At 34.0% G+C, this 12,868-nt stretch overlaps 1 protein-coding gene and 1 long non-coding RNA gene across 5 annotated transcripts in view; both read right to left on the reverse strand.

Annotated features, from left to right (window-relative positions):
- The window catches only part of LOC308654458, a 1,408,498-nt gene that overhangs the window by 377,160 nt on the left and 1,018,470 nt on the right, over nt 1–12,868 (reverse strand). The window lies entirely within an intron of this gene.
- Nucleotides 1–12,868, reverse strand: part of DIAPH3 (diaphanous related formin 3) — a gene marked incomplete at its 3' end in the record, with an annotated part of 478,285 nt that overhangs the window by 238,976 nt on the left and 226,441 nt on the right. For all 4 annotated transcript variants that reach the window (XM_081278663.1, XM_081278662.1, XM_081278661.1 and 1 more), the window contains one exon: nt 6,614–6,709. In XM_081278663.1, coding sequence (XP_081134789.1) covers nt 6,614–6,709 — 96 coding nt within the window. The remainder of the gene's footprint in view (nt 1–6,613; nt 6,710–12,868) is intronic.

A 12,868-nucleotide genomic window follows, 5' to 3' on the forward strand; every position in this document is an offset into this window, starting at 1 on the left:
TGGGGATGTGGCTCAAGCGGTAGCGCGCTCGCCTGGCATGCGTGCGGCCCGGGTTCGATCCTCAGCACCACATACCAACAAAGATGTTGTGTCCGCCGAGAACTAAGAAATAAATATTAAAAATTCTCTCTCTCTCTCCTCTCTCCTCACTCTCTCTTTAAAAAAAAAAAAAAATTAGTCCTATAATGATATTGTCAAGGACTTTTGAGTAATATAAAGATATTTCACAAAATTAAATATGATGCTTTTTCTATTCCTCCTTTATTCTATTATTATCTTTCCATGTTCAAAGATATAATTTTTTTACCATATTCAGCACTGACTACCATCAAAAACTTCAATCACACATTTCAGAAAGCAAGGAATCAAAATATGTGATCACTGTGCTAGGAATTATGGATGCCTGTTACCCTCAATATCCCATGAGTGAGATGAAATAGAAGATCTAAATGATACTAACAGATATTCATATGGGAATAATTCTAGTATTGTTACCTAAAATTCACACACACACACACACACACACACACACACAAAAAATATATATATGATCTAAAAAGGATAATAAATGAATGACAGGTTATAAAATAATCCTTACATCATTTACAAAGAAAGATGTAGGTAAATAATATTCATTTGTGATTAGAGAAGAACATGTTGGGTATAAAAAGCAATGGAAAACATGAAAAGATTTCTGTTTGATGACATTTACCAAAAATATTTTTTAAAAAAACATAAAAATCTATCTACCTTAGAATTCACAGAGTATCATTCTTTCTTCTAATATAGTCATCTAAAATAATATCAATTAACATGAGGTTGAAATATGAAATAGGGCAAAATTCATGAAAATCAAAACAGTAAGAAATAAAAGTGATGAATAAATAAATGTAATGTGTTAAGCCTCAGAAGCCAGCAAATTTAGAAGATGAATTGTTAAGATGGGTCTGGTTTATAAACTTAGATTAATGTGAAGCATTGACACTACTGATGCCTTCTGAAAAACAACAAATTCTATCAAGATACACTATCTATGGACACAATTAAAAATATAGAAAAGATTAGGTGTGGTGGAACACACCTGTAATTCCAGTGGCTCAGGAAGCGGGGGCAGGAGAATCATAAGATATTCAAGGTAAATAATATTTCAGCCTCAGCAACTTAGTGAGGCCCTAGGCAACTCATTAAAACCCTGTCTTTAAATAAAAGTATTTAAAAAGGGCTGGGGATATGGTTCATTGGTTAAGTGCCCCTGGGTTCAATACCTGGTACCCAAAAACAACAACAACAACAACAGAAAATACAAAAGACTGAAAGGCTAAAGGGAAAAATCAAAATTACTCTGGGACATAATATAGGAATTGGGAAAGAAAGGTATTATAGTTTTATATTTCAGGTAGTATGACAAAGTATAATACATTCCAGAAATATCTAAAAAGCATGTTTTTAATCTTAAAAGCATTTTCAAGATATCCTGAAAGCCAGGAAAAGTAATAATCCTAGGAGAAAACAATTATTTACAGAAATGAAACAATAGCTGGAAATGTTGGGATGGGGTAGTATCAAAAAGACTCACTGAAAATAAAACAAATTGAGAAAGAAAACAGTAGAACTTTTAGAAATAAAAAATACATGTATTAAAATTGAAAACTCAACATATACACGGATTAGGCATCTGATGAAAAGAAAATTGGTAACATCAATTGGGTACCCTTAAGCACAGTCATCTAAAATGACTTAAAAATAATAGGTTGAGAGACACAGAGGTAGGGATACCTTTAAAAGCCCAATAGACGGTCCAAACATAGATCACTCAGGGTACTAGAAAAGAAGCATACTTAAGAACATCATGTTCAACTAAGTAAACTAGACCCAAACAAACAAACAAAAAAGGATGAGTATCGTTATGTTCCCTCTAATATAAGGAAGATTAAAAAGAAAGGAAAAATAAATAAAAGTTGACCTGAAAGTAGAAATAGTGTGTGTCGGCAAGGGCATACAAGGGTGGGCGTGGGGTGGGGGGGAGGCATGAGGGTAGAAGAAGGGTGGATGGATATGATTAATATACACTGTATGCATGTATGGACAAACCACAACAAATCCCACTAAGATCTACAATTAATGTGTCAATTAATAAGTATACATTTAAAAATAAGCATTTGAAAAGTAAATGCTGAGAATTTTTCAGAATTACAGAAAGACAAACATCATCAGACCAAGGAGGCTCAACAAATGCCAAATGTGATAAGCAAAAAAAAAAAAAAACAACAACAAATCTAGTGTCTTCTAAAACACCAAGCACTGGGGAGGTAAAACAGAAACAAGCATTGCTGAGGCAAGAGTAAAGTGGTACAAATACACAACAGTTGACACAGCAGGGGATGACACACAGTATGTCACAAATACCAACTCAACTAGTATAGCTCAAAAGCAGCCATAGACAATATGTAAGCAAATGCCCTGTTAATATTTCAATAAAACTTTGTTTACAAAACAGGCAGTAGAACAGGTTTAGCATGAACATCACCTAAATGTCAACTACACCTTGAATGAATCGAGTGTAACATTCCAAGAATGTAAATCCTGTATTGCAATGGAGATGATTATCCTATACCTGAATGAATTAACATGGTCTGGGGTTTTTAAGATTCCAAATCAAACATGTTTAGGAATATGTATATAATTAGTAAAACTACCCCAAAAAAAGTGCTTAACTGAACATCATGATAAGGTTACTTCTCACAGGAAAAGGGATAAAATTGGAGAGGGACATATTTAAGCCTCTAAAGTAGAGGCAATGTTTTCTTTTAACTATGGATGTTTTGTTTATTATTAAATTGTATCATATATTTTATGAATCTCTCATGTGTAACATAAATATCCTAATGATATAAAATAGTTTTAAATGAATAGGAAATTTTTTAGAAATATGATAATGTGAGATAAAGGATTAATTTTACCCAGCTAAGGTCTGCCTGACCTTATTGCCTGTAAAATGAGGTACTCTCTAAACCACTGGAACATCCTGCCTGATGTTCTTTAATACCTGGAGATACTGGGCCAAACTACATAGTCTATGGTTACAATCTGATTTCTAGTGTGGGTTTTGAGCCTCAAACTTTTAGCTCTTCTTGTACAGAGGTTAGAAATTGGGGTCATTAATATAGGATTTCAACTATGACCAAGTCTCTGTAAAAACCCTAACCACGAAGGGAGCTTCCCTGCTTCACAATACTCTGAGCAATGTCATAAGTCATTGCTGGCAGAAGTCAGAAATGACCACAACTCCATTGAGAGAGAGACCAAAATAACAATGAGAGAAAAAAATTAAGTTCTGTACATAATTTTAATTACTAATGAAACCTGAAAGTGTTCTTGAACCTCTAAATTTATAAAGCAGTCAGAAGTAAGTGTGGTATTGGTGGACCTATTAACTTCACAGTTGTTTAATCAGTAACGTTAATAGGTCCACCAGTACCTGTGAAGTTAGTGGTTCTCACATAATGAAGTAAGTAAATACCAAAAAGGATGAGTAAAACATGTAAATAACACACTATACATCATAGTAACAAATAAAACACAAATATATATATATATAAATAAAACGTTAGGAAAATTTGCTTTGCAGATTAAAATAGCTTATTCTTTTTATTTTCTCTTATATTTGTCATTTGTCCACAACTTTCAAGTTTTATAAATAAAACATAATACCCTATTAATATATTCATAAAGATCAAAATAAGGTTTTAATACTTTATTAATTAATTGATTGTCTTTTGGAAAGCAATTGCTGTAATAACTATTGGGGGGGATGCCTAAGAGACAATTCGAAAGACAAGTATAGACTTTATTTTTTAAAAAACTTAAAAGTTACTGAGAATAACATAAGAGATACTCAGTTAAAACTTCCAAAAGGCCCATTAAAATGAATCCTTCTACTAACATACATCTTATCATTCAAAATGTGATTATATAGATCCCAGTAGGAAGCTTTGGGTTCAGTTAAGGAGTGTAAAGTGTGCAGATCTGAGAACCAGTCATGCTTGTTTTCTGTGAAGAAATTTATAAATATTTAAACCTTTACATTAATTTGTAGATTCCAGGGTTTCTCCCATTACAGCTCTTAAATTCACTCAAGGAAAAAAAAAATCTGGTTAACCTCATGAATCTTATAAAACTCCTAAGACTTCTCTTGATCCTGGAATTTTATCACTAATGATGAGCCCAGAATTTTTGCCAAAATTTTGTGAACTGAAAATATAGGAAATCTAACCTATCTTTAAGTAAAGTAGACAAATAAATGAGTAACTAATAGATTCTTTCCTCAAAATTCTCAAAAATTTTTCAGTTAGGAGAAATCTAAGAGAACTTATCTAGTACCAACCCATTATTTTTCTCTTCTATAAAATTTAGAAGTAAATCTCTCCATTTTAGTATATTTCTATTACTGACCACAGCTTTATTCCAAGTTGCCTCATTCTAAAACAGTACCACTATCAACACTATCTCTGCTCAGAATTTATCATCTTAAGACTGAATTTTATAGACAAAACCCAGCTGTGAATCCAACTATAATTACAGTACAGATTATAGGCTGCCAAAGTTTCATGAAGCTTCAATCATAACACTTTTTCCTACAATCTGAGAAGGCAAGAATAATCCTATAATGGATTCTCATCAGACATGATATAAATTCTGGATCTTTTGATATTGTACTTTGTAACTTGTTTGTCAATTAAACAAATGGGATATATATCCTCTGGCTAAAGCATATTACAAACAGGATGCTTCTCTTTAAGAATGTGATTTTGTAATCTGTAAGCAGGAATAAATAAAACTATACCTATTTAAACATTTTCAAAATGAGCAACCTTATTCAAGTCACCTAACTGCAAAACCCTCCAGATTTTCCACCTATAATGTCAATGCTAATACCTACCTGGAAGAGTTAGTCAACAGTTATTAGTATATGCTATTAACTATCCAGCACATCCTCTTTAGCACATGCTATATAATGTGTAATAATGAATAACCTTGCCCAACAAGTCAACTGAAATAAATATTTAAGCTAAGTCATCCTGGCTGATCTACTCAGAAAGTACAGTTTTCAAAATGATATTTCTTCGGGAACCATGACAAAGTTATTTAAAGTCAAGACTAGCAATGTGTAATGCAGACCATGGATATTTTTCAAAACAAAACACCTGTTTCTGATCGCTGAGTTAGAACTTTTGGACATTACTATGTTCTAGGGGTGCAAGGGAGGATGGTGGGAGGTCCTGAAATGATTGTATCATGTAATAACTCCCAAATTTTCAGGGGACTAATAAGCACATACACACACACAACTATTTTCCATTGAAACTATGTGTCTATCACACACAAGAGAGGCAGAGCTGTATTAATTATGATCCTCTTTTCGAGATGGTGAACAACACTTTGACTGCCATTCTGGGTGCCAGGGGAAAGAGATTCACTGAAGTGGCCATCACCAATCAAATGTTTCTACCCAAAATTGATGTCACCTCACTTATATTTTGATTGACCCAAATGTGCCACATGTTGGTACTTAACATGGAAGAGGCAGGGATGAGCAATTTGTGCTCAAAATGAGAATAAAATATTGTGTGACAGCATTAATACTTTCACACTGTTTTGTGTGGGTGGTAGTCCAGCCTATACTATAGAAAAGTGATGACCCTCTCTCATGGGAAGGATGAAGGGGAGTCATTTCTAAAACCTTCATAAAAAGGAATGTCAATCATATCTTCTTCATATATTACCTCTTATATAACTCTCTTTAATCAATAGTCTGAATCTTTATCCTCTCACTGAAAAACTGTTTTGTTCCAATATTACTAAAAACTCATTTGAGGCATGTAATAATTAATAGGTGGACTAAAAGTCATGTTTACTTGCTTCATCCCACTATATTCTCCACATTATATCCCTCATGTACTATAAGAAAGTAATGGTCATATTATCTCAGGTCCAAGCAGAACTATCCTTGGTATATCTAAGATCCAATTACAAATGAGTTAGGAGCAAAACTATTTAGCTTCTTTTCTCACAGTAATTCAGTCAGGAAGACAATTCAAAACTAAGTAGTTAGCTCCTGTAACAGTAATTAAATCAAAAATATTTCCAGTCAGTACTTTTGAAGAAAGGGTTTGAACTGCTCAGATGGGATAATGAAATTCATTTTATCATCATCCCTATTTCCATTAATATTCTAAACTCCTTCATGTGTGATCAAGTATCACAAATAATAGATTCAGAAGAATATAACAGAAATGATATATTACCAATTTTTAAAAAAAATATGTTATTACTTGAATTCCTTGTTTTTATTTTTATACTCTAAAATGGGACTTGAAATTATAACTCTCTTTTCAATTATGGAAGATAGAAAATATGTAAATGATTTAGGATGAAATCCTAACACACTAGTCTTTTGAAGAATTTAATCTCATAATTTGCAGAAGGGAGTGTTATCTTTGAAATTAAGCAAATATTATAATTAAAACAACATAAAATGAAAAAGAAGTCATAAAATGAAATAAAAACACCTTTTGTATGTGTTTTGATAATAGCATTAAAAGTTGATACTTACAAAGGTTCTGAGCAATTTTAGAATCTAGAAATTTAAGTTCTTTAATCTTTTTCTTAATAGCTTTCTTCTCTTCAAAATCTTCTTCATCTCTTTTCTCTGTAAAAGCAAGGACAGATCTATGTTAGGGGAAGTAAAGACACTGAAGTGCAAAAGAACAAAAAATAAACTTCCATCAAAAAAGCTTTAAAAAAAAAAAAAACTTCTAAATCAGTTACAAAAGTACATATTCCAAGACTCAAACTGTTTCAGATAAGCACTGGTGACCCTACCAGAGAAACTATTAAGAGTTAATATTTGAAGGAAAAAACAAAATTAATACACACTATGGAAACTAATACAATTATGCGTAAGTATACAATATATAGCACACAATTACAAAAATCAATATACATACGATTTGAATGTATTAAGAACTTAGCACAAAGAGTGCTAAAATAAATCATATAGCTGTTGTTGTTGTTGTTATTGTTTTGGGGTACCGTGGTTTAAACTCAGGAGCAATCAACCACTGAGCCAACTCCCCAGACTCATTTTGAATTTTATTTAGAGACAAGGTCTCACTGAGTTGCTTAGTGCCTCATTTTTGCTGAGGCTGGCTTTGAACTTGTGATACACCTATATCAGCCTCCCCAGCCACTGGGTTAACAGGGGTGCGCCACCACACCCGGCTCTTATATCTGTTTTTTGTTTGATATACCACATTTATTTAAGAATACACCTCCAATAAAATTGCATTATTATTTAGAAATTGTTTTTTAAATCTAAAAAGTCAAAATTTGATACTTGCTGATTTTACCTCAGTGTTCTAAAGATTAAGAAACAAATTTAACTACTTTATCATTAACAGAAATATACAATAAACACATTATGCTATACAACAATATAAAAACATGTGGCTATCATAAGGCATATGATGGTCAAGATTAACAACTACAACTAAGGTGGTCCAATCACCTTTTTACTCTCTGTGTCCACAAACAACACTTCTCAAAGTATGTTATCTTAAAAAATTAGGATCATAGTAACACAGAACGGGGAGGAAATTGCTTAGAGAGACAAACACGTGCACGCGCGCGCACACACACACCCACACACACACAGATCACAATAATAGGGGGAAATAACCTTAAAAAAGCAAATAGAATTGGTAATTGGTTACAAGAACTTCATAAGATGTAAGTACACAAGATTGGTAATTGGTTACGAGATCTTCATATAATGTATAAGTTGGCAATTATAATTCCATTATTTTTACATCAGAAAGAGGTGTATTTTAATTACATGTTTTGAACTTACTGTAAGACAACAATCCAGTTTTCTGTTTTACAAAATATTTATTAACTATTTCTGCATTGTTTTATGAATAACCATCTTTCACAAAAGATTTTAAATTATTCTTTCATAAAATGCATGTTGCTATAATAGGTCTGTTTTTCTGGGTTTGAATTCTGTTCCACTGTTCTACATGCTACTCCTATGCTATATTACTGTCTTAAGTGCTAAAGTCTTATTTTTATTAATTGACCATTCAAATCATCTATCCTCCTTTTCTAAATTTTCATCACTTTTCTTTATTTTATTTTTATTATATATATATATATATTTTTTTCCTTTTTCTTTTTTTCTGGTGGTGGTGCTGAGTATGGAACCCAGAGCCTTGTACTTGCTAGGCAAGTGTTCTACCACTAAACCACATCACTAGCCCACAATTTTCTCTCCTTTTATTGTTTCACAGAAGTAATGAAAAGTTCCAGAGAGAAAATCCATTTGAACTATATTTAGAGTACTGAGGAGCCAGTACTTGCAAGATTCATACATCTTGCAAGATAAATCAGAAGAATTGTATTTAAAGACAAACTCGAAGTACTGAGGTTAGATTGAAAAAATAGCAAAAATAATGACAGAGGAGAAAACAAATGAGAGGAACTGATAACCTCATCAGGAATCACATGAGTTCTAAAAGTAGAATATACAATGGGAACCAGTCGAATAATTGGTCCAACTCATATCTGTCTTCTGAATTCTAGACTATCCACCTCTTTACTTTCAACATCTCCATTTGCATATCTAATGGATGCCTCAGCTTACCATATCTGAAAACCACACTCCTGGCATATTCTCTCTCATCTCCACATCTCCTTTTCTACATTTCCTCAGGAGCTGGGTATTCTCTTAATGCAGCTGCACAAGTCAAAGAGTTTATACTTCAACTATTTCTCTATCAACCATATCCAAGTCCATCAATGAATCCAGTTGACTCTAATCCCTAAACAGCTACCAAACTAATTTCTCCTCACCACCTCACTAATTACTATTATTCCCCTTCTTGGGAATACCTGTATGGGAGACCAACCTTGCACATGACTGAGTCACACTCCCTGGCTGGGTGCGGAGGCCCTCAGTCACAGAAATGTGGCAGAGCTTTCCCCACCCTTCTTGGGTTCCAGGGTCGGTGTCCTGTGCATGGGTGTGTTTTGCTACAGCCCTATGTGTGAAGCTATGCTCACCTGTTCCTTTGTAATATAAGCCGTTGCCCTGTTTAGGATAGAATCTTCCATGGAAGTACCTTGTGTGTATCCCCTTCTCTTACTGTGCCCTTGGGTGTGGCCTACCCAGGTGTCAGTCAACCTGCTGACAGTGGACATCATGAAGATAGACTCAGCCCCCAGAAACCTGACCCCTTGCCTCATTTGAATAGCTTCTCCTCAATAAAAGAGGTCAGTGCATACTCCATCTCTCTCTTCCTGTGCACCCTTAAGGTCAGAGGGGCCATCAGAGCGACCTCAAAGAAAAAGGTATTTGTGTCTCTTGTGTGGTTATTTTGTGCAGCCCAGTCAGCCCAGTTCAACTGGAGTAAACCCTGAGCTTTATAGTCATGAGAACAGAAACCTGGCATACCTGGTTCCCAGCTGTTTCCTAACTAATATTTCCACTTCCAGGCATAACTAACTACAGTCTCTTTACCATAATGCAGCAGAAAAATACTCTTAAAACTTGCTGGCAAAGTCTACTTTTACTACAAGCCCCTCACTCAGCACTCACCATTATTACTCTGCATTTTTCTCCTCCAAAGTGCTTTCTTGGCATATGTCATAAATTTGATAATGTCTTTTTTTCTCCATTAGAAAGTACAAATCTTAGAGGCAGAAACTTTGTTTATCACAGTATCCATATTAGCAACAGAAAGGACAGGAATTTGCACACTAAATGTCATTCATGTGGATTATCAGTTGTATGTAGGTAAGCAGAAATCTACAGAATAAAGGAGGAAACTCAGGCTTAAGCAACCAGGTAAATGATGGTATGGTTTGTTTAATTTATGAACAAATGATGACCACATTTGAAATAGCCCAATTTTAAACATGTTCAGTTTTAGGAGCTCATCCATATCCACCTGAAAATGTACAAGAGGCAACAGGATACAGATAAGGAGAAAAGAAATCCAAACTGGAGATACAGGCATCATTCTTAATAGTTACTCCATTGACAGTTAAGGTCCCATGGGTACCATATAATACACATGTAACTCCTTCTCCCCAATATTTAAATTTTTGTATTTCTATATTAGTTGAAATATTCAGAAAAAAACTAATAACAATACTAGTTCATTTCCTTAATATGACCAAATAACAACATGCTACTCTTTAGAAAATATATGTAATTTTTTCTCATCAATTATCAAAAGAAGGTAGAATGTAATTTTTAATTGAATTTGATTTTTTTCCCATCATCATCAGTATCCCTCCTTCACATTCTGAAGCATTTTCTAGTCTAACAAAAGAAAATAATCTTAAATTTTAAATACAATTTACTGAACACCTACTAAGTACTGCACTCACAATTTCTGCTTTGGTTCATTATAATTCTTGTAATCAGTTCATTTTATAATTCTTGTAATCATCATCCTACTACCATGACTGTTAGCAACATATCTCTCATGAGGAAAAAAAAATGCTAAGAGTAATTTTGAGCAGCAGATCTCATAAAAGAATGAAGATTACCTGACTTAACTCTGGATATCTTTTACTAGTTATAAAGGATCCTTGTGTCACATTTAAAAAAAAAAAAAAAAAAAAAAAAGTTTACAAGCAACCCTGACCAGTTCAACTTCCAAACCAGAGTCTGAAGTAATTTTTACCAATTCTGTCTTTTTAGTAAAAAAAAAAGATGATTTAGACTCATTGAGTTTACCATATCAGCACATTCATGATGTAATAAATGTGTGATTTTCTTCTGTCTTTACTGTGGAGAGTTGTGTGTGAAACAAATTTACATGGAAATCCATTGAATAGGAAACTTTGATATTTGGGAACTTCCAATGACAATCACACTGGTTAAGACTGCCCAGATACATGTGAATTTCTATTCAGCTCTGCCTGGTACCACATAGCACCTGAGATGGGGTGATCTGCTGTAGCCACACAGCCTCTCAGAGATGGGTGTAGCATGCCAAGATGTCAACTTTAGGAAGCAAGATTCCACCCCCTGAAACCTTATCCCTGCCTTTGATGCACCCCCTTAAATAAACCACCTGAGGCATTTTTTTTTAACTGCTCTAGTCCATCTCCTACCAGGACTAGACAATCTACCAGGTGCTCTGCTTTAAAGCCTATTCTGACTCTTTTATTTCTTTATTAATTATTTCATACTGTATTTTTTTCAGGTGGCTTATACCCTCTGGGTAAGACAAATGACCCTGAGAGCCACTGGAAGCCTTGCAATACTTTACTACTTTACAAAGAACAGAATGTAAAGAGTGAGAATGTGGGCAAAGGGGTAGGAAGAAATAGAGTTTACTAACAAAGAAAACAACAGGAATCAATAAACCAAGACTGAAAAATGTTTATGTTAATATGATACCAGATAATGAATCTGTTATCCAAATAGACTTGAAGTGGTAGGAGAGGGACCTTTCATATAGAAAATTTAGCCAAAAAAATTCATCCACATAATAGACTGCCTCAAATGAAAGAAAAACAAGGAAAAGCACTTATGCAAAAGCAGAATTTAAATGTTGGCAACCACTATGGTTTGAGTGTGTATCCAGGAATTCACGTGTTTGTAGTTAGTTGGGGATGTTAAGAGGTGTTGGAACCTTTAAAAAGATAGGACTTAGTAAGAGGTTAACACTGGGAGTGTTGCTCTTTAAAAGAACATAGCCCTTGTGAAACCCTTTTTAATTCTTATGAGAGGGTTATTATAAAAGACTGAAACAAGTCTCTTACTTTTCTGTTTCTAGATTCCTATCTTTCCGTGTAACAGCTCCCTCTTGCACATGAAACTGACATGATGCCATCTACCATAAGATGCTCACTAGAATGAGGCAGATACTGGTGACACAACCTTGAATCTCCAAAGCTTAGAAGAAATTAGATTAAAAAAAAAAAAAAACTCCTTTCTTTATATATTACTCAACTTCCATCATTTTGTTATAGCAATCAAAACCAGACTACTACAAAAACAAAAAGAACTCATTAAGGAGGACTAAGAATCAAGAAGGATATTTAATGGGAATAAAGTTTTTACAGAAAAATATTATTTCAGTTATCTATACTGGCAATCACTGTGTGATTTACTAGCATGCCAGGACCCTGCAATGAACTTGGGATTGGAATGAGGATACCAGGTTCTTATGCATGCAGGTCCCATCACTCAACACCAAACCAAAGGCTTAGGTCACCCATCTATGAAACAGGCCCTTGAAGAGTCCTTGTGACAATGAAATGAGATAATTACCTTCAGGTATCCCTCCCTGCACAGGGACAGAGAAGGAAGAGAATCAGACTACACAGAACAATGCAGAGCCAACAGTGAAGCAAACTCCAGACTCCATTCCATCCATTGGTGAAGTTCTTCTAAAGCCAGTACAAAATACGCTTGCTCTAAAAGACTAGATTTTCTCACGTATAACATGAAACTCTGAATCATAAGTCAGATTATTAGTACCATCTATACTTCTGATCTAGCTATTTTGCCATTAAAGGTCTGTGTTTAATCTTACTTCCTAGAGATGCTGTGTAAGGCTCCATTTTTCCTAGAGAAGATTAATACTGTTCAAAAACAGTTCTGATCGCTAACACAGCATATGCCGCATTTTATAAGGGTTTTATGTCAGAATGAAGTCAAAGATGACAAAACTTTCTATGTTGCCGAGAGCCATGAACTAAAAAAGTCTTTTTTAATTACATTTCCACTTTATTCTTTTTCTATTTTCAAAGTTTCAAAAATAGCAGCCAAATTATATAAAGAATATCC

Source organism: Spermophilus citellus (assembly GCF_964194105.1).
Source record: "Spermophilus citellus genome assembly, chromosome: 1".
NCBI lineage: Eukaryota > Metazoa > Chordata > Mammalia > Rodentia > Sciuridae > Spermophilus > Spermophilus citellus.